The sequence below is a fragment of the Anomalospiza imberbis genome, chromosome 20 (assembly GCF_031753505.1).
Source record: "Anomalospiza imberbis isolate Cuckoo-Finch-1a 21T00152 chromosome 20, ASM3175350v1, whole genome shotgun sequence".
Lineage (NCBI taxonomy): Eukaryota > Metazoa > Chordata > Aves > Passeriformes > Viduidae > Anomalospiza > Anomalospiza imberbis.
In genome coordinates this window covers 898772-919240 of record NC_089700.1, presented here as the reverse complement: position 1 = coordinate 919240, position 20469 = coordinate 898772, and the positions used below count along the sequence as shown (strand labels likewise).

The 20469-nt window shown below is 56.1% G+C and overlaps 1 protein-coding gene and 1 long non-coding RNA gene across 3 annotated transcripts in view; one reads left to right on the top strand and one right to left on the bottom strand.

Moving 5' to 3' along the window:
- Positions 1-10824: 10824 nt before the first annotated feature.
- The window catches only part of LOC137485566 (S-adenosyl-L-methionine-dependent tRNA 4-demethylwyosine synthase TYW1-like), a 100861-nt gene continuing 91216 nt past the window's right edge, over positions 10825-20469 (bottom strand). Inside the window, exon 15 of one of the 2 annotated variants that reach the window (XM_068210105.1) lies at positions 10825-10959. In XM_068210105.1, coding sequence (XP_068066206.1) covers positions 10840-10959 — 120 coding nt within the window. In that variant the 3' untranslated portion in view covers positions 10825-10839. Of the gene's footprint in view, positions 10960-16489; positions 17505-20469 lie in introns of those variants that run through there. The other variant, XM_068210104.1, reaches the window with a different exon arrangement.
- LOC137485586 (uncharacterized) lies at positions 12479-14123 on the top strand. The gene is made up of 2 exons (XR_011005383.1): positions 12479-12623; positions 13974-14123. It is a non-coding gene; the product is annotated as an uncharacterized lncRNA (long non-coding RNA).

Here is a 20469-nt window from a genome sequence, read left to right as displayed (position 1 = left end):
ACGGCGCAGTGCCCTCTGCTGCGCGCTGCGCCCGGGGCCGGGCTCTTCCCTCCCCTTCTCCGACTCCAACCCTCACTTCAGTTCAACGAAAAAAAACCCGAACTAATCCAAAGGATTTTTTTCTGCAGATCTCAATCCATTTAAGGTGGGATCTTTTCCAGATTGATAGAAGCCATTTATCATTAAAAAAAAATCTATGTCATATTATTGCCTCTGTGACTGATGGCATTATAGACGCTGATGGAGCATTAGATGTGACATCACAGATTTCTGTTATTTAAAGGGACAAAGTCAAGTTAAATTTACCAGTCAGGGGGATGAGACAGGGAACAAATCTGCTTCGTTAAAACTGCTCGTGACTCCTGTCAGAGTGCTGTGATTTGTTCAAAAACACATAATTTCCTTTGCCATTCTGTTAGTACTGGAGAGAGAGACGTGGTGTCAAAATCCAGATCAAAATGATGGAGTACTGCCAGAGACACCCAGTGTTTGTCAGCCGGGGCTGCCGATCCCTCCAGGAGCAGAGGAATTGTGAGGAATTGTGTCCTCCTGCTCCTCAGGCTCCCCCAAACATCCCCAACGTCCACACCTGGCTGCAGAGCCTCTCCTGGAAAAGCCTCAGGGGAGCAGGGAAAAACCCCCAGCGTTTTTAGCCTCAGCTGCAGAAACATTCCCTGATTTCTGGAACCCCAGCACAGAGCTCCTGGGGCGCTGCAGGCTGCAGCTGGAGTCAGGATATAAAGAGCAGAGAGCCAAAGGGAGCAGGAATATCTGATGGGATGGAGGTGGGAAGGAGAGTGAGGGACCAGGCTGCTGGTCATGCTGTGAGGGAAATAATGAACACCTCAAATGAGAGGGGACCAGAGCCTGGAGATGTCGGGATACGCAGAAAAGGAAATGTGCCATGGAGGGTTCAGGGAAACAGCAATAAGGGTGCAAGTAAAGGCATTTTCAAGAGTGGTTTAGGAAGCTTAAATTCCCTTTTATGCAGGACTTTAATTTGCATAGGCTGCCAGTGAGATCTGAGCTATAGAGAACCTGAGCTCAGGATATCCAAACACCTCAAACAGAGTTCAGGCTTGGAGGATGGAAGGTTTTCACTCTGAAGAAGTCCCTCAGCATGACCAGCATCTTCCAAAGCCTCTGGCCAGGCTCCTGCAGATCCATCCCAGCAGCCTGAGCCACTGCATGAATGGGATTGGAGGCAGACTGAAAGCTGAAAGCTTTGCCCAAAATCCCATTTCTGCAAAGTGAATATGGCTGAGTTTGGCTAAGGAGTTGTCTGGACCTGGACCAGTGGCTACGAGCCCCTGAGCAAGGCCCAGCATGGGCTGGGGCCTGGAGAGCAGGGTAGGAGCAGCCAGCTGGGATCCAAGGGGAATCACAGGGTCAGGCTATGGGAGAGACTCATAACACATAGAAAACATGCAAAAGGAGAGGAAAGCAGCAGCAGGGAGCCCCCGGGCCCTGCCCGGCTCTGCCCATCCCATCCCATCCCAGCCCATCCCATCCCATCCCATCCCGGCCCATCCCAGCCCATCCCATCCCATCCCATCCCATCCCATCCCATCCCATCCCATCCCATCCCATCCCATCCCGGCCCATCCCATCCCATCCCATCCCATCCCATCCCATCCCATCCCAGCCCAGCCCAGCCCAGCCCATCCCATCCCATCCCAGCCCAGCCCATCCCATCCCATCCCATCCCATCCCATCCCATCCCGGCCCATCCCATCCCATCCCATCCCATCCCATCCCATCCCATCCCATCCCGGCCCATCCCATCCCAGCCCAGCCCAGCCCAGCCCATCCCATCGCATCCCATCCCATCCCATCCCATCCCATCCCATCCCATCCCATCATCCCATCCTGGCCCATCCCATCCCGGCCCATCCCATCGCATCCCATCCCATCCCATCCCATCCCATCCCATCCCATCCCATCCCATCCCATCCCATCCCATCCCATCCCATCATCCCATCCCGGTCCATCCCATCCCATCCCATCCCATCCCATCCCATCCCATCCCATCATCCCATCCTGGCCCATCCCATCCCATCCCATCCCATCCCATCCCATCCCATCCCATCCCATCCCAGACCAGCCCAGCCCATCCCATCCCATCCCATCCCATCCCATCCCGGCCCATCCCATCCCAGCCCAGCCCAGCCCATCCCATCCCAGCCCAGCCCAACCCGGCCCAGCCCAGCCCAGCCCAGCCCGGCCCTGAGGGGGGTTTGGGGAGCACAGCAGGGGCCAGGCTGGAGAAGGGCACTCCAGAGCCCTGCTCCTCAGGATGGATGTCCAGGGAGGGACCCGGGCACAGCACTCTGCTCCAGGGCCCAGCTGGATTTTTACCCCTCAGTGAAGCAGCTCCCAGGAGAGGTTCCCTGTAATGCTTCAAGGAGGACCAGCTAAACCCCTCCAGTGAAAGGGCTTTTCTTTTCCATTCCATTCCTGCAGGCGGGGAAGCTTTTCCAGAGCCATTTGATCTCCCCTTATCACCCAGCCCAGGAGGGACAGTGCAGCCTCTACATTCCACTCCAATTCCCATGTCCATTCATCCAGGCATTTTCTCCTCCCAGGAACGCCCTGGCCCATCCCTGGCCAAGGCCCAGGGTCCCCAGGGATGCTGTCCAGTGTTGTCCAGCAGGGACAGTTCCCCTCCACTCTTCTCTTCCACAGCCAGCTCAGCCCAGCACCAGCACCCTGGCAGGGAGCTACACACCAAATTCCTCATGGGAAGCTCTTGGCTCCCTCAGTCGTGGTTCCAGTCATCCCCTCTTCAATGGGACACCTTGGTGGGCTGTTAAACCCCTCCAGAAGTCCCCTCAAGACCCTCCAGCGTTGCCCTGGGTGTGTGGGGCTGGGAGTGCCCTTGGGCACACAGCCCTCGGGCACCAGGACATGGAGCCCAGCCGTGATCCTGGATTTCCTCAGGAGGCTCCATCCCCCAGGGGCAGCAGCTGTGCAGCACCAGGAGGGGCACAGCAGGCAAAAAAATAAAAGCAGAGAAGAATCAAATATGACTCACTTCAGGGTCTCCAGGATTTTGGCTGGCTCTGGCTTGGAGCTGGCTCAGTGCAGTTCTCCCCCTTGCCCCGGTTCCTGCCAGGGCTTTATTTCCCCATCCCAAAAAATACAGAATGAACAGAGAAGCTCTGGAGGATTCAGGCACTTGAACACATCACAAATGTGCTGCTTCATAAATCCTGGTGTGGCTGAGGGCTTGGAAGCTGCAGGAAGGGATTGATGGATGGTTTTTTCCATTCTTATTAAGCCTAAAAAACACTTTCCTAGGAGCCATAAGGCCTTGATGCCTTCTTCCTTCTGTCTTTGGGACACTGAAGGGAAAAGAAAAAATAATAATATTCCTTCTCCTGCCATTTCCTCAACTGGACATGGAGCAAATCCCCTCAACTCTGGAAGGTTTCGTCTTCACACTTATGCAGGTGGGGCTTGGTCAGGGAATTCCTGCTGTACCTGGGGCTCTGAGGGAGGGTTGGCTGTGCCAGGCTCTCCATGGACACAGCACCCACCTTCCTCTGCCCCTTGGTGACAGAGCTCAGAGTCCCAGGGCTGTGATGGATAAAGCTCCATCCTGAGCTCACCAGCCAGCACATCAGCCTCCCAAAACTTCATATTTTTGTGCTTCCAGGTGAGAATAGAACACCTCCAATCCATCATTTCCAACAGAGCAGGGAGGATGTGGCTGCAGTCCCAAACTGTTGCTCTGGGAATGGTGTTCATGCCTCAGCCACTGCTCCTGGTGGAACTGGACAGGAATTAACCCCTCCTGTGTCCTTCTGCCACCTGCAAGGGCAGCTCTGAAGGGTCCAATTTGCTCCCTAATTTTTGCTGCTCTTCTGTTCTGAAATTGGAAACTGCCATGGACAGAGATGATTGAAAAAGTCACACAGCCTGAAGGCTTTTCTTACACAAATCACAGATTCACTGTGGTTAAAAAACTCCTCTGAGATCATCAAGTCCAACCACTCAGCACTGCCATGGCCACCACTGCCCCATGTCCCCCAATGCCACATCCACAGGGCTGTTAAACCCCTCCAGGGGTGGGGTCTCCACCACTGCCCTGGACAGCTGTGCCAGGGTTGAAAAACCTTTTCCATGAAGGAATTTTCCCAATATCCACCCCGAGCCTTCCCTGAGGTTCCCTCTCCTCCTGTCCCTGTTCCTGGGAGCAGAGCCCGACCCCCCGGCTGTCCCCTCCTGTCAGGAGCTGTGCAGAGCCACAAGGTCCCCCCTGAGCCTCCTTTTCTCCAGGCTGAGCCCCTTTCCAGCTGCCTCAGCTGCTCCTGGGGCTCCATATAAAAGCCTGTGAGGACCCTCAGCCACTTGCCATGGGCTGATGGCACTTGGTGGCCATGAGGCCGTGCTGAGTTGTTCGGGCTGTGATGGGTTTGGGAGTGACAGACACGGAGAGCTCAAAGAAAAATGTCCAAACTCGCAACTGATCCAGTCCACCTCTTATTAGAAATGCAAGGAAAGTAACCAGGCATATGCAGGTAGCACCAGGATGATTTATTTTATTACCCCTACAATTATTATTAGCGCTCAGAAGCTCCTGAGGCACAGCAGGACCATTGGAATAAAACATGACAGCAAAGTGCAGAGAAGGAATAGAATAGAAGTGAGGTATGCAAACACCCCATGCCCCAGGAAATACTGTGATCCAGCATTTCCAGTGCTGTGAAAATGGGAGCCTTCCTTGGGAAAGCCAAGGAGCAGCTGTTTGGAACTGAAGGTTAAAGCAGACAGCACAGAACAGTCCTGGATTCTGGAGGGAATGCCAAGAGTGGGGGATCACAGGGAGGAGAGATCACCTCTGGTCACTCTGCGGCTCTGCTGGAGATGGAGCCTGGATGGACAGAGCCAGCTGTGGGCTCAGCACCAGGGCACAGCCAGCAGTGACCCCAAGCTGCCCCTGCAGCCTCCTCCTGCCCCAGGGTCCCTGGCAGGGGACAGGCCGGGGGTCCTTGGGTCAGGAGCAGAGGTGGGAACACCTCCCTGCCTTACCTGCACCCCCTGCACTCGGTGCTCCCCAGCCTTGCTGGGCTCCTGCTCTCTCCAGGGGCCATGGGGATCCTCCCACACTCCCAGATCTGCCTGGGTATCCATCTGGGATCCTCTCCCATGGAGTCCCCTGGAGCAGCAGCTCAGCCCAGCTCAGTAAATTTATCAAACTTATCCAACCCATCAAACCCATCCAAACCATCCAACCCATCCAACCCATCCAACCCATCAAACCCATTAAACCCCTCAAACCCATCCAAACCATCCAACCCCTCAAACCCATCCAACCCATCCAACCCATCCAATCCATCAAACTCATCCAGCTCATCAAACCCATCAAACCCATCCAAACCATCCAACCCCTCAAACCCATCCAACCCATCAAACTCATCCAGCTCATCAAACCCATCCAACCCCTCAAACCCATCCAACCCATCAAACTCATCAAACCCACCAAACCTATCCAACCATTCCAACCCCTCAAACCTATCCAACCCCTCAAATCCATCAAACCCATCAAACCCATCCAACTCATCAAACCCATCAAACCCATCCAACTCATCAAACCCATCCCTGTGGACTGAGCAGCTGTAGGGCTGGCAGTGCCAGCACAGGTGGGGGTCGCACCCACACAGAGCAAAGGCCACCACAGGTCACCTTGTGCTCACCTTGTGTAACTTTTCACCCCTCCTGGAGCCCATGGACTCAGCAGGGCCCTGACTGCTCAATGCCAGGGAGCAGGAAAGGAGAAGAGATGGAAAACCAAAGGGCTGGGACATTGTTCCTGCAGCAGAAGCCTGGGGTGGTTCCAGACCTGAGCCTGTAGAGCAAGAGACTAAAAAAGGACAGGAAAGGAAGGACTGGCCAAGCAGGACTCTCTTGGTTATCCTGAATAGTCCTAGGCCTCTCTTGGCTCTTTGGTTATCCTCTCCTGGTTATCCCACTTGTTCTCCCTGGGTTTCTAGTGCAGGCCTGAACCTGCTGAGCTCACAGCAAAACCACTCAAGCTCCCAGCTGAGCTCAGGCAGACAAGAAGCACCTCCTTCAAAGCAGGGAAGACATTTGGTTTTGCAGAAGTGTTCCTTGTGCTCGGCACAGAAGGATGTGGTTGGGAGGACACAAAGCTGACATCAAGAATTCCCTAATCCAAGTTCTGAAATGCATCTGCCATGGAGCCCCAGCTGCCCAGGGTGAGGTGTCCACAGCAGCTCCTTTGCTGGCTGGGGGTAGCTCCCTTCTCTGCATGTGCCAGCAAGACTATTTCTATTTTCAATCAAGTTTCCATCAGTGTTTTTTCTTCTTTCCTGAGTTTTGTTGGATTTCAGGACCGTGCCAGTTCGAGATTATCAGTAAAGCTTTCCTTAGCTCGTTGATGTGGTGCTGAGGGCCAGGTCAGGTTGGGGTTATCATTCCAGACCTTCCCTGCTGGCTGATCCAACAGGAGGCAGAGAACTCCACAGAGTGTGTTCCTGGCCCCAGGACCTTGGGCAGGGCTTTGCTTTCAGCTCAGTCACTGCTGCCGTGAGCACACCAAACCCAGGCTGGGGTGGATTAAGGGCTGAGCTCCATTCACTTTCCAGAGAATCAGGTCACCTCTGGAACAGCTGGATTTCCCAGGAAAAGAGGAGGCTGTGCTGGGAAGGGCTGGGGGCGTTTGCCCCTCAGTTCAGTGGCACAGCTGGGCCAGGCAGGTCTTGTCCCTTGGCCAGGCACCAAAACCAGCCTCAGCATCTGAGCCCACAGCCAGCAGCCTCTGGAAGCAACACCAGACGTGTGTTCCACGTGCAGAACGTGCACCAGGAGCCTGGGAAACCTGACCTTCCTGGCCTTAACGGGGTTCTCACACAGAACTGAGGCAGAGGACAAAGTCAGAAAACGGTTCAAGCAAAGCCAGAAGAAAGAGAACTCCCAAAGCTACTGGCATTGCCAAACTGCAGTGGGAAGGGTGAAGGGTAGGGACTGAGCCCAACCCCTTCTTCCAGAAATCACTGCTGTGCTCCCAGCACTGCTGCAGCTGTGGCTTCCCTGTGCCTTTAACTGGAGTTTCATCCCGCAGTTGCCACAAACCCCTGTCAGGGTGATGAGTGTGAGCACTAAAGGCTTTGCATTTTTAATCGAGGAGCAGAGCTCTCACTGAAGGGAAGCTCTGGCCGAGCAGCCCTCCCGCCTTTGGAGGGGAGCTGAGTTTTGCCATCGTTTATTTGTGCAGAATGTGCTGTACCCGCTGCCCTGCACGGGGGGCTGCGGCTCCAGCCCCAGCAAAGCACCGAACGCAGAGTCCCGAGCAAGCCCTGCCCAGCCGAGCTCCTGGGCTGCCCGAACAAAGGTAAAGCCAGTGCTGTGCCACCGCCCTCCCTTCCCGAGGACCTGATGAATAATTAATGCAGCCACTTAACTCCGCTTGACCCCTATCGTTAATATTTACAGCCGAGGAAAGGCAGGGCTGGGGCCACGGAGAGCCCAGACAGGGCTGGGGATCCTGCCCTGGTGCCACAAAGCTGGACACAAAACTGGAATAGAGGCGGTGAGCAGCCCCCCAGGTAGCCCCGGGGTGATGGTCCTGCAGGATCCATGGGCCCAAGAGGTTGTGCCCATAGAGGGGCTGCTCTGCACCATCCCTGTGAGAGGTGGCTCAGCAGGGTTTGGAAAAGCCCAGCAGGCTGCTCAGGAGAGGGGAGAAGCTGACCCGGCTCTCTCAGTTGCTCTCTCACTCACACCGTGGAATCCAGGCCTTTCTCCCAAAGCCCGGGTTTGGTGCTCAAGGTTTAACAGCAGCAGAACAAATCCATGGCCAGCAGAATTCCAGGGAGCACTGAGGGCACAGGAGTGAATCCAGGCCAAGGGGTTGAAGTCTCAGAGCATTGCTTTGTTTGGGTCCATTCCTTGGCTGAAGCACACTGGGACAGGACCAGAGCACACGAGGGCAGTGGGCTCCAGCAGACAGAGCTGGGGCTCAGGGAGCTGGGACCATCCTCCAGGAGCACCTGGAACCCTCTGGAGCAGGGCTGTATCCACATGGGAAGCGTGTGAGACCCCGGATAACCTGGAGCCACAGCAACACCAGGGCTTGTGGGGATGTTTGTGGGCTCCTGCCCCGTGGAAAAGGAGCTGATGAACATCCTGGAGCTGCCTCTCCTTGCTCTGCACAGCAGATTTACAGCACAGCCCTGCAATGACACAGCTCCCTGTCCTCCGGAAGGACAGGCGCTGCCTCTCCTCCTCATCCTCCTCCTCCTCCTCCTCCTCCCCCCCCCCGGCCCAGCAGCTCCTTCCCTGGCTCTGAGACCCTTTCAACAAAGCCCCAGCCCTGGCTCTTCCCTCTCCTTCCCCAGGTTCAGCTGTTATCCCCTCCCTGCAGAGCCAGCCCAGCTCCAGAGCCACCCCAGCAGCACAGGGGGCTCTGCAGGGACCTGCCCAGGGTCACACCAGCCTCTGGTCCCCTCCTCTCCCTCATTCCCTGCCCCTGAGGCACCAAATCCCTGCTCTGCCTCCCAAACCCCTCTGCTGTGTCCATCCCCATCCTCCTGGGCTCAGGTCCCTGAGCAGAGGGGGCTCTGGGAGCCCTTCCCTGACCCCTGCTCCTGCACACAAATGTATTCCCATGCTCCCAGAAATTCACATCATTAACCGTGATAAGATTAAACCTTTTCAGTTTAACAATATCCAAGTGCCCGAGGGCTCTCAGCTCCCTTTGTTTTCCCTCACCCTTCCCACTCCTACAGCCCAAAGGAGCCATTTAGGGGAGATCCACCCCTGCTGGCCTGGCTGCAGGAACCTGGCCCTGCAGGGCTCCTGAAGCTGTGTCTCCCTCTGGAGCACAGAAAACAGCTCCAAGTGACAGCACCGTTCATGTCACCAATCCCTTCCATCCTCCACGATGTTCCTGGAGGCTCGCTGGAATTTTTACCATGAGGTTTTTGGTTTGGTTTCATGGGTTTATTCCCTCCACCCTTGCAAACACGAAACTGGTCCTGCTAAATGCTGTCCCTGCTCTTCTGGCTTTTCCACTCTCATCCATTTCCCCATTGCCATCACCCTTCCTTCCCCCTCCCTGCTGTGCCCAGGCTTTTATCTCATGCATCATTCATCCCAGCTTAGTGCCTTCTTTTAGGGCAGCCTTCTGGGAGCTGCAGATCTCCTTGAGTTCCTCCTCTCCTCCTGCCTTGCCCTGGTTTGCACTCACACACACTTTCCCTGGAGTTTTCCTGGGAATGTTGCACCCAAGGCAGAGCAGGAAGGAGGAGAGCAGCCTCCACACAGCTTGCAGCAAACCTTGGGAGACTTCCATGAGCTTCTTATGTGCAGAGCCTGGCCTTGGGCTAGGTTGGGCTGGCAGTTCTGGCAGGTTTTCCATCTTCCTTTTGCGTTGTTGGATGTTAGGCTGCTGTGCCCCAGGGGCTGTGGAAGGGCTGGAACAGGGACAGCCATCGCTGGGGTGGGATCTGGCCATGGGCAGCTCCATCCAAAGCACCCCTGGAGACCTCCAGGGAGTGCTGGAGCTTCTCCAGGGGGGGTGTGGCACAGGGGAGGCGCCTTCAAGGCACCTCAGCCACATCCAATGGCAAATCCCACGGATCAGGGGTGTTTGGGCTCATCCCAAGGCGGTGGTGTGACTTCCACCCAAGGCTGGGATCCGGGGAGGAGGGGGGCCCATCCAGCTGTGCCCAGAGCACATCCCAGGAGAAAAGCAGGACACCAGGAGTGCTCCAAGGTGGGTTGATCCCACCTGGAGCTCCAGGCCTGGAGGGCAGGGATCAGCTCCAATCCCTTACTCAGCGTTTGCAAAGCCCCACTCACTGTGGAGGGGATTTCAGATTAAGCTCTTTAAGCAACAAAGCAAGATCTCTCTTTTAAACCTGTGCTTAATCCCATAATCCTGAGGGAAGGCCTCTCCTCCCCCTGGGGGAAAAGGAAAAGGAAGTTTTTTGCTGAGGGAGACATAATGACTTCATCCCCACAAAATCAGGTGATATTGGCAGATTAGACACAGAAGGCCTAGGGGAAAGCTGGATTTTGGATAACAAGGAAGGAAAAAAACATATACCCCCAAACCACCCTAAAACCGTGGGAAGAGACAATGGGAAGGGGGAAAAGGGTCCTGCTCTGGTGGCCTTGAGGTGCAAGGAGCAGAGCGGGTGTGCCTTGGCTGCGGGAGGATTTGAGGATTCCCGTGATGGGACAGGGAGCAAAATCCCCCAATGCATGACTGGGAACCAGGAGCTGGACATTTGGGATGGCTCAGGGCAAAGCTCAGCTCTTACATGGAACAAATCCCAGATATTTTGGGATGGAAGGCACCTCCGGAGGTCTCCAGCCCAAGCTCCTCACTCAGGGCCAGCAGTGGGGTCACTCCGGGGCTTGTCCAGGTCACAGAACCCTGCAGGGACTGAGGCAGCCCTGGAGCCAGACCTTCCCTGCACCCTCCCACCTTCCCAGGGAGTGATGCCGGGGGGAGGCAGGGAGGCACGGAGGAGCTGCCACTGCCCTGTGCAGGAGGTTTGGGATCTCCAGGGCCTCCAGGCACAGGGAAAACACAACACAAGGAGCACAAAGCCACCACAGCCCGGGGGCTTCGCTGACTGAGCTTTGAAGGCTTTAGATGGGAGATAAGAAACATCAAAACCTCAGATTGCGTTATCAAAGGAGGAGTGAAGTCTGCAAACAGCCTAGAAAATCCTGAATGCTATTGATAAAAAATAATATTGAATCTCTAAACAATGTGAACACTCATTTTCTCGCTCACACTGATTTTGCTACGAATATTTCTGAGTTTATTCAGCACTACTCGTAGTTAAAGTGATTTCAGCACTAATATCCAAAGGAAGCAGCCAGTGTGAGCTGGAAACCTGTTAGAGATGTGGAGCAGGTGACTCCTGCCAACATTCCTGCAGAACTGCTCCTCCCTGGGTTAAAGTTCGGGCTCTCAGTCTGCAAAAGAGAACAACACCGCTGGGAGCTGCTTGTGGAGATGGAAGCAGCCCTGAGTGCAGGGGCTCTGGGTGTTTCATGACCACCTGGGGCCACCCCGCACCTGAGAAAGGAGCTGCAGGTGTTTCCTTTGAGGATCACAGTCCCAGAATCAGTCAGAGAATCCCGGAGGCGGAAGGACCACCGGGATCCACCCTGGGCATCCCCGGCAGCGCTGTCCAAACGCTCCGGGAGCTGCAGCAGCCTCGGGGCTGTGCCCATTCTGTGGGAATAAATCACACAGACTCCATTTTCTTCATGGTGGAAAAGCCCCTCCTGTATTGACATAACTGGTTTTTACAGAGTTTTCCAGACCTCGTGTGTGACTCCAATTGGTCAGGAGCTTTCTTGTTAATTACTTTATTGGTCATTAACAAGTTGTTACCCTGAATTGATTGGTCTCTCCAACCCCCAGTGTGTACGTGCAGGGAAAGTTGTTTGTGAGAGGTAGTTTTCATTTTATCTGTTGGTGTAAAACAGTTTATACAGGTGCTGTTGCCAGTTTTTCACCCAGAAATAGGTTGTTATGTTAATGAACTGCTCACACCAGGATTGTTTTCACACGGGAACTTGCAAAGGGCGAGCCTGACAAGGCCAGCCACTGAAATAACAGAGCAGGCCTGATTTTATGAGGCCTTTCTTTATAATTTTTCTACCTTACTGCAACCCTTTTCCCGGGGGAAGACAAGTCTGTCCAAAGTTCTGTCACCCAACGCTGCCAGCAGCCCGTGCTGGTGGCTGAGCAGGGGAGAAGCAGCCCTTGCTGCCTCACAGGAGGGTGTGGGGGTCAGTCAGAAAGACAAAAGAGGGATTGGGGTTTTACCTGCCCAGCCTGAGTCTGGGAAAGAAGCAAATAAAAGTCCAAGTGAAACCTGCAGGCTTGAACAAACACATCTCCACTGCCCTGGCTCTCAGCCAGGGGATGGCTGGAGCTGGGCTGGAGGTGTGTGAAGAGCTGCCCCCAGTCCAGGGGGGCTGAGAGAGGATGGGAGCCCCCAAATCCCTGAATCCCACCGGGCACCTGGATGTGCCCTGCAGGGAAAGGGGAAGAGGATCTGAAGCTGTTTGAGCCCAACCCCCCGGCTGTCCCCTCCTGTCAGGAGCTGTGCAGAGCCACAAGGTCCCCCCTGAGCCTCCTTTTCTCCAGGCTGAGCCCCTTTCCAGCTGCCTCAGCTGCTCCTGGGGCTCCAGCCCCTTCCCAGCTCCGTTCCCTTCCCTGGACACACTTCAGCCCCTCAGGGAGATTCCAGAGTTGAGGATCCCCATGGCCAGGATGCACCAACAGCAAGGACTGCACCAAACCCGTTTCACTGCAGAACTTTCCAGCCAGGTCCCACTTCCACAATTCGGTGGGACCAACTTTCCCGAGGGGTTCGGTGCCACCCTCCCCCAGTGCCAGCCCGGGCAGGCATCGCCAGATGCCGATGAGGTTCAGGAGATGAGGATGGTTTGACAGGCGGCCCCGGGCTGCTCGTTTAACAGCTGATTATTGCTGCCTGATGCTCTCCCTGCTTCCCAACCAACACGTGTTCAGCACTGAGATGATTTAACAGCTGAGCCGAGCCCGGCCCCTGGCATAGAGAGGGAGTTTAGCAGCGCTTGATCTCCCAGATGGTGCCCCAGAGGTGAGGATTATGTTGTTATCAGCATCCCTAAAAATCCCGGTGTTGGGAACAGCAGAGACAGGGAAAGGATGGAGGATTTCTCCTATCAGGATTTCACCACCTTATTTACAAGTAATTGCTGGTTTCTGAATTTTTTCAAGAGGTTTCTTTGGGTTTGGTTTGTTGCTTTTTATTTTTTCTGGAGTAATTCCTTGCAAACCTTCTCATTGACTTCAGTCTGTTCTGAAGTGATGAGGAGTTTTTGGTCTAAAAATTTGTATTTGGAAGATGCCCCCAGTCACTCTGTCCTGGGGGTCTGAGTCCCCATGCCCAGGTGAGGCATCCACCCACCCCAGCAGCTCCAGAGGGCCTTGAGCCTGTCCTGAAATGGGATGGGGAGAAGGTGGAAATACATCCTTGAGGCAGAAACCAGCCCCAAGGAATCCCAGAATGGTTTGGGTTGGGAGGGACCTTAAAGCCCATCCAATCCCTTAAAGCCCCTGCCAGGGCAGGGACACCTCCCACTGCCCCAGGCTGCTCCCAGCCCCAGTGTCCAGCCTGGCCTTGGGCACTGCCAGGGATCCAGGGGCAGCCACAGCTGCGCTGGGCAGCCTGTGCCAGGACCTGTCCACCTCCCAGTGAACAATTCCTTCCCAATATCCCATCCATCCCTGCCCTCTGGCAGTGGAAGCCATTCCCTGTGTCCTGTCCCTCCATCCCTTGTCCCCTGTCCCTCTCCAGGAGGGAATTCTCCAGCTCTCCTGGAGCCCCTTCAGGCCCTGGAAGGGCTCTGAGCTCTCCCTGGAGCCCTGTCCTCTCCAGATGAGCACCCCCAGCTCTGCCAGCCTGGCTTCAGCCCTGGGAGCAGTGCCGGGGCCCCCTCTGGACTTGGGCACCAGGGATGGGGCACTGGGTGGTGACAGCCCTGCACTGCACGGGCTGGAATCACCTCCACTCTCCTTGGCCTCCATGGTGCTGCTGCTCCTGGGTTTTAGGGGTGAAGATTGGCCTGGCAGAAGGAGCTGGGCTGGTGCCTGGGCTGGGTCCCCTCCTCCCCAGTGTCCCTGCTGCACCCGGGGCCACCTCCAGTCCCTGCTCCAACTGCTTGGCTGGGCCAGGGAGGAGACCCAGGAGAGGGGGGACTTGCTGAGCTCCCACCTCTGGGGCAGCTCAGCTCCAGCAGGGCCAGGCCTTCCTTAGGAAGATTTCCCTAGGATTTATTGCCTCCCCTTCCCCACAGTGAAAGAGCAGAAATGTCCTGGCTGGGTCAGGTCCCTCCCTCTGGCAGCTCCTGTCTCAGTTTACAGGTGACAAAATGAGGACGATGGCCTTCCTTCAATTAATTACTATCTCTTCTTCCTTCCCCCTCAGGGCACAGCAGCAGCTTCAACATCGTAAATGATTTAGGAGCGGAGCCAGATGAAGCCAAAGCTGATGGATGACAATGCTCTGCTTGGGGGAATGTTTTCCTGCTGGAGGTTTTTTGGAAACAAATATATTTATCCTCATTCAAAATTGAAACACAGCCCCCATTGCAGGTGACTCAGCCCTGAGTCAGGATCCAGCAGGAGCACAGCTGGGAAGAGCCTGTGGAGCAGCCAGGAGGGATCCAGGCTGGGCCAGGGAAGGGGGAACTGGACCAGGCACAGGAGTCCTCATGGCTCCTCAAATTCTCCCTGGCTTTAAGAGGTTTAAATGATTTTTGCCCATTTTGCTCCTCAGATGGAATTTCCCAAGTCTCCAGGTTGGGTTTGGAAGCCCCAGGTCCCCCTTTGCAGGAAGTGGCAGCCAGGACACGCTCTGTGCCTTGGCTTTGGGCAAGACCCCTGAACCAGGGTGGGGCAGCTCTTTGGGGGTCCTGGGCAATGCCAGGGGCAGGAGGGAGGATGGGGAACCCCAGCAGCACCATGGGCTGTGATCCAAATCAAAACCCATGGAAAAGGGGTTGGAATTACAGGTATTGAGTCAAGTACACTTAGGGCAGCACGAGAGCATGGGCTGGTCCTGAGCTGTGACACCAGAGAGATTCTCCCTGGCCGGGACCCTTCACTGCCCCTGGCAGAACAGAAACCCTTCCTGAACTCAGGTCACTTTTTCCCGGGGTGCATCGCATTCCCTGAAAGCCTCCCTGAGCAATCCCAGCCCTCCAGCCGGTTTTAGCTCCACCAGGAGCAGTTCCAGGTGAGGCAGGAGGTGCTGCTGGTGGAAGGCAGCAAATCCCTGCTCCCGGCAGGGGCAGAGCCTCCCGGCCCTGGCACAGCCAGAGCAGGATCCCAGAGCAGGGTCCCAGAGCCCCAACTGTGCCAGCCAGGTCCCCAGTTCCAGGTGTCCCCCAACAGCCAGAGGGTTCTGTTCTGGGGACTTGTGTTCTCTTGTCCCTCTGGAAGCGCTGGGTGTGAGCACAGCCTGGAGGGATTTGGGCACTGGGAGATTCACTCTGAGCACGAGGCAATTCCAGTGGAACTGCAGGAGCAAATCCTGCCCCAGCTGCTCTGGGAGCAGCTCCAGATGTGGCCCAGGTGGGTGTCCTGGTCCCACCCTGCCTGGCACTCGGGTTGAGCTGTCCCATAGGGCAGGGGAAAGCCCCGTTTTAGGACATGGCAGGTGCCAATTCCCGTGGGAACACTGTGGCACCGACCCCGTGTCACCCACACTGTCCCCTGCAGTGCCCTCCCGGCCCAGCGCCAGCGGGGAGGAGCAGGGAGAGGATGGAGGGAATGCAGGGACAAAGGGACAATAAGGAAGGATGGAGGGAGTGTGAGGACACAGAGGAGACCAGGAGATGGATGCAGGGAGCACAGGGAAGATCAAGAAGGATGGAGGGAGCACAGGGAGGACACAGGGAGCATCGGGAGAGGCCTCTCAGCTCCAACACGTCCCTCCAGCTGAGCCTCGTGGAGGTGGGACCCTGTGTGACAGGGACAGCAGGGACTGGGTGTCCTGGGGGGCTGCAGAAGAAATGGCACCAATGCTAAGGACAGAGCAAACACAATTTTCTTTGAAGTCCCCCTGGATTCCCAAGGGAAGGCACTGTCAGAGTTATGGAGCACCTCACACCACAAGCTGATTCCTGTGGCAGCCCCAGGATCCTCCAGCACTGGGGCTCTTCTCCCAAAGCAGCTCCTGCAGCGGCCAGCAGGGAACTGGGATGGACTGGGGGGGTTCTGCCAGGGAGGTGGGTGCAGGATGAAGGGAATTTAGGAAAGAGTAGAGGTGTTGAAGGGCCGGGATCCATCGAGGGGAATGTGGTGGGTTCTGGTGGACACCAAACACACCATTCCAGCTGATGGTCCAGGGCTAACTGGAGTCTTGTGTCCAGGGGAGAGAACAGAGCAGGGAAGGGTCTGGAGCCCCAGGAGCAGCTGAGGCAGCTGGAAAGGGGCTCAGCCTGGAGAAAAGGAGGCTCAGGGGGGACCTTGTGGCTCTGCACAGCTCCTGACAGGAGGGGACAGAATGGCCCCAGGCTGGGCCAGGGGAGGCTCAGGGTGGACAGCAGCAGGAATTTCCCCATGGAAGCGGTGCTCAGGCAATGGCACAGGGTGTCCAGGGAGGTTTGGAGTGCCCATCCCTGGCAGTGCCCGAGGCCAAGCTGGCCAGGGCTTGGAGCAGCCTGGGACAGTGGGAGGTGTCCCTGCCATGGCAGGGGTGGAACAGGATGGGCTTTAAGGTTCCTCCAACCCAAACCATTCCAGGATTCTGTGATTTTTTTAAAAACATACTCAGGGAAGGCACCCACCATCCATCACCCACAGACCCACCCAATGTTCTCCCTTCCACCCCACATCTGTTAGGAAAGAGCTCTTATACAACATCTGTGCTTCTCATCTCCTTCCAGTCAATCTCCCACCCTCCCTGACAGACCCTGCTCCGCAGCCACACCAGAGGCACTCTAGGCAAAACTCCTTTATTTTCCTTCTTCTTTAGAAACTCTCTGTACAGCTTAAGAAAAGAGGTTGCTTTTAAAAAGCAATGGAATCCCCATGTCAGGGATGTTCCATCTACAGCACCGAGCACACCCAGCTGAGCCTGACAGGGCTCTGAAGGACTGGACCTGGTGTTTAGGGCTGCTGGGAGTGGGATAACACTGTTCCTACACCTCATTCCCAAAGCCACGAGGTTCAAAGACACTTGGGGAGATATCAGAAGCTGCAGCTGGTACCCATAGGGGTGCTGTTACACCATTCCCAAGGTTTGGCTTCTTGGGAATAGGGTTTTTACAGGAAATGGCACCAGTGTTTTAAATACCTGAACCTGAAGAAAGTCCCCAAAATGATGCTCCAGCTTCTGGATCAGCTTCTGGATCCAGGTGTGGCTGTGGCCCTGATCCAACCTTGTGGGGCTGAAATCGCTGGCATTTTTCCTTAGGGATGTGGAATGTTTTGCTGCCAGGCTCTCCTTACACAGGAGTCCAAGGAACCCTGTGGCCCCACATCCCACTCCAAACATTCCCCACTGAGGAGATCCCAGCACTGCCCCCACCCACTGCTGCTGAACCAGTTCTGATTTATCTCGAGATAAGAACGTTATCAATATTTTCATCCAGGAAGCCCTAAAAACAGAGGGAAGGGTTGAATCCAGGCTTGACCCTCTTCTCAAACATCAGGATAATCCAGGTGGTCCAAAATGGGTGTCAGCCCGAAATGGAGTCCTGGGAAGCCCAGGGTGAGGGAGCCCCAGCCCTCAGCACCCCGAGATGTCCCGTGCCTTGTTCTTCCGCTGGAATCTCACATCCAAGGGGTCAAACCCCCGTTCCCTGGCCCCAAAGAGGGCCCAGGGAGGAGTCCTGGCCGTGTACTCGGCCGCTGTGAAGGTCCTGGAGCCGCCGCTCCGCTCGTGCTCCCTGACCAGCTCCTGGAAACGGCCGTAGTCAATCCAGGTCCTCCACTCGCCATCCACCTGGAACTGGAGGAGAGGAGACAGTGAGGGGGCCAGGGAGCACCAGACCCAGGGTGTGCTGAGAGCAGCTGGGTGGGGACAAACTGGGATCCCCAGCTGGTGTTTTACTAATTCTGCGTCACAAGGAGGTGCAGGTAAAGCCATGCAGAGGCTCCTGTAAGATACAGCTTTAACAGGAAAATGGGAGGAACTGAGGTGCATAAACACCCAGAGTCAGCAGGGAACTGATTCTCCACCTCTGCTCTGCCCTTGTGAGACCTCCCTGCAGAGCTGCTTCCAGCTCTGGAATTCTCAGCACTGGAACAACCTCATCCTGTTGGAATGAGCCCAGAGGAGGCCCAGGAGCTGCTCCCAGGAGGAGCCCTCTGCTCTGGAGCCAGGCTGGCAGAGCTGAGGGTGCTCATCTGGAGAGGAGAAGGCTCCAGGGAGAGCTCAGAGGCACTTCCAGGGCCTAAAGGGGCTCCAAGAGAGCTGGAGAGGGAAAAGGGCTAGAGAGATAGGACACAGGGAATGGCTCCCACTGCCAGAGGGCAGGGATGGATGGGATACTGGGAAGGAATTGTTCCCTGGCAGGGTGGGCAGGCCCTGGCACAGAGTGCCCAGAGCAGCTGTGGCTGCCCCTGGATCCCTGGCAGTGCCCAAGGCCAGGCTGGACAGGGCTTGGAGCAGCCTGGGACAGTGGGAGGTGTCCCTGCCATGGCAGGGGTGGCACTGGATGGGTTTTAAGGTCCCTTCTAACCCATCCCAGGATCCTGTGATATCTCCATGAGGGCTGAACTGTTGGATGCTTTGCTGGAGCCTTCGAAGTACCAGATTCCCCTTCCACTTTTCAGGAGGGAGGCTCCTAAAATGCCTCCCAAAATCTTCCCAGGCCTTCTGCCCTTGCCCTTGACACTTCCATGCGAGTGGGGAGCTGGGAGAGCTCTGCAGGACAGGGGTGGATTTGGGGCCACACCCAGGTACCCCTCAAGGAGGGACCTTGCCAAGGTCACCCCAACCCTGAGCACGGGACTGTGGCTCCGGGGCAGCCCAGCCCAGGAGCAGCACCAGAGGCACGTGCCAAGGGATTGGGATGGATTTGGGATGGATTAGGGTGACTCTGGACAGGGCAGGAGGGCTGTGTTTGGGAACGGGGGAGATGAAGAGGTTTAATGTCACAAATCCTCTTTCCATGTGAAGAATGGCTCACTTTGACAAGCTGGAGCTGCATTTGTCTCCCAGTCCTGCTCTGCCCATTTAGCTCCAGACTTGGCTGAAGCTTCAATTAGGATTTATCTCAGCTAAGAGCTTATTACGCATTTCATCCAAAAAAAGAGGGGAAACAGACCGGCTCCTTGGTTATTGTGGATTTTTTCCCCCCAAACTTGATGGCTGTGCATTTCAAATGGCACTTGACTTTGTGCCCAAGAGCTAAAAGCTTTTTTGGTTGGGAAAACTGCTGACACCCCTGAAATTCTGCAGTCAGCCGTGGCTGATGCTCCTCCATCCCTGCCCATGGAATTACAGCGCGTCCCTGCCGGAGCTGGAGCCAGGAGGGGACACTGCAGAATCACAGCACTGGGAACCAGTCCTGGCATCAATCAAGGTGCCCAAAGCTCATTTTTCTTGTGCCAAGGTGGGGACGTGTGTGAGGCCACCAGGAAAGCAATGGCAGAGGAGACATCATGTCACCTATAAGGGAAAAATCCTGATCCCAACGAGGATTGGGGCTCTGCAGAGCTGAGCTCCCCCTCAGGGGTGAGGAGGTGAGGAGTGGCCGTGGATGGGCTTTGAGGTTCCTTCCCAGCCCAAGCCACTCCATGGTTCTGTGACCCCATTCCCACCAGAACAACCAAGCTGGGATCCATTCCAAAACAGATCAATCAATAGCCAACACTTCTAGTGCAGTGACAGCACAGCCAGGAACCACAATGCCAGAGGGGCAGGTGTGTCATGGGGAGAAATGGCTCCTGCTGAGGAATAAATCCCAAACCCAGACTGGGGAAGAACAGCCCCAGCTGCCCAACTGGGATTTACAGCTTGGATTTAACAATGTTGTGATTGTTCCACGGGGAACAAAAGATTTAGGGCTCAAAGCAGTTTCACAGCATCCATAATACAGGTGAGCCAACCCTAAACATGCCTGGGATCCCAGCCTAACACGGGCAGGTGTGTTAGGGAACTGTTCACTGCCTGTGGAGCCCTTCAGGGTGATAAATACATGGACACAAGGTAAATGGCTGTAAGCCCTCCCCTGGTTCTTCCCTGAGCTGGAATCACAGAGCGTCACAGCTCCTTCAGCTGGCCCTGGGCTGGGCTGCAAAGGGAAACTCTCCCTCCCTGAGGGCTCTGCCCAGCACTGGGGTGACTCAGGAGCCTTCCCTTGGGGCTCCTGGAGCAATGGAGCTCCAGTCCCCAGAGTCCCAACACCCACTGCTCCACACAGACGTGGCACAGATGCACAGCCAGGAAAACCCCGATGGAATTCTGCAGATCCTCCATGGCAAGGGGCACTGCTCCAGGCAGGCATTAATGATGGGGTACAAGAGGCACAGGAATGAGAGGAAGCTTTAAATCCCAGGCTGGGCCAGGCTGGAAGGAGCCCCGAGGGTCACTGGTGCCACCTCCCTGCTCAGGCAGGGCCATGCCAGAGCACAGGGCACAGCACTGTGTGCAGAGGGCTCTGCAGTATCCCCGCTGAGGGAGACTCCAGCCCCTCCCTGGGCAGCCTGTTCAGGGCTGGCACTGCCCAGGGCAGGAGTTCTGCCTCCTGGGCAGGGGCAGCTCCTGGGCTCAGGCCCTGCCCGTGGCTCTGGTGCCACTGCTGGGCCCCGGAGCAGAGCCTGGGCCCTGCTCTGCCCTCCCTGCACACAGGGACAGCCCGGCCCCAGGGCCCCTCTCAGCTGGGGCTCCTCTCCAGGCTGAGCAGCCCCAGCTCCCTCAGCCTTTCCTGGGCACAGAGATGCTCCAGGCCTCCTCATCCTCACAGCCT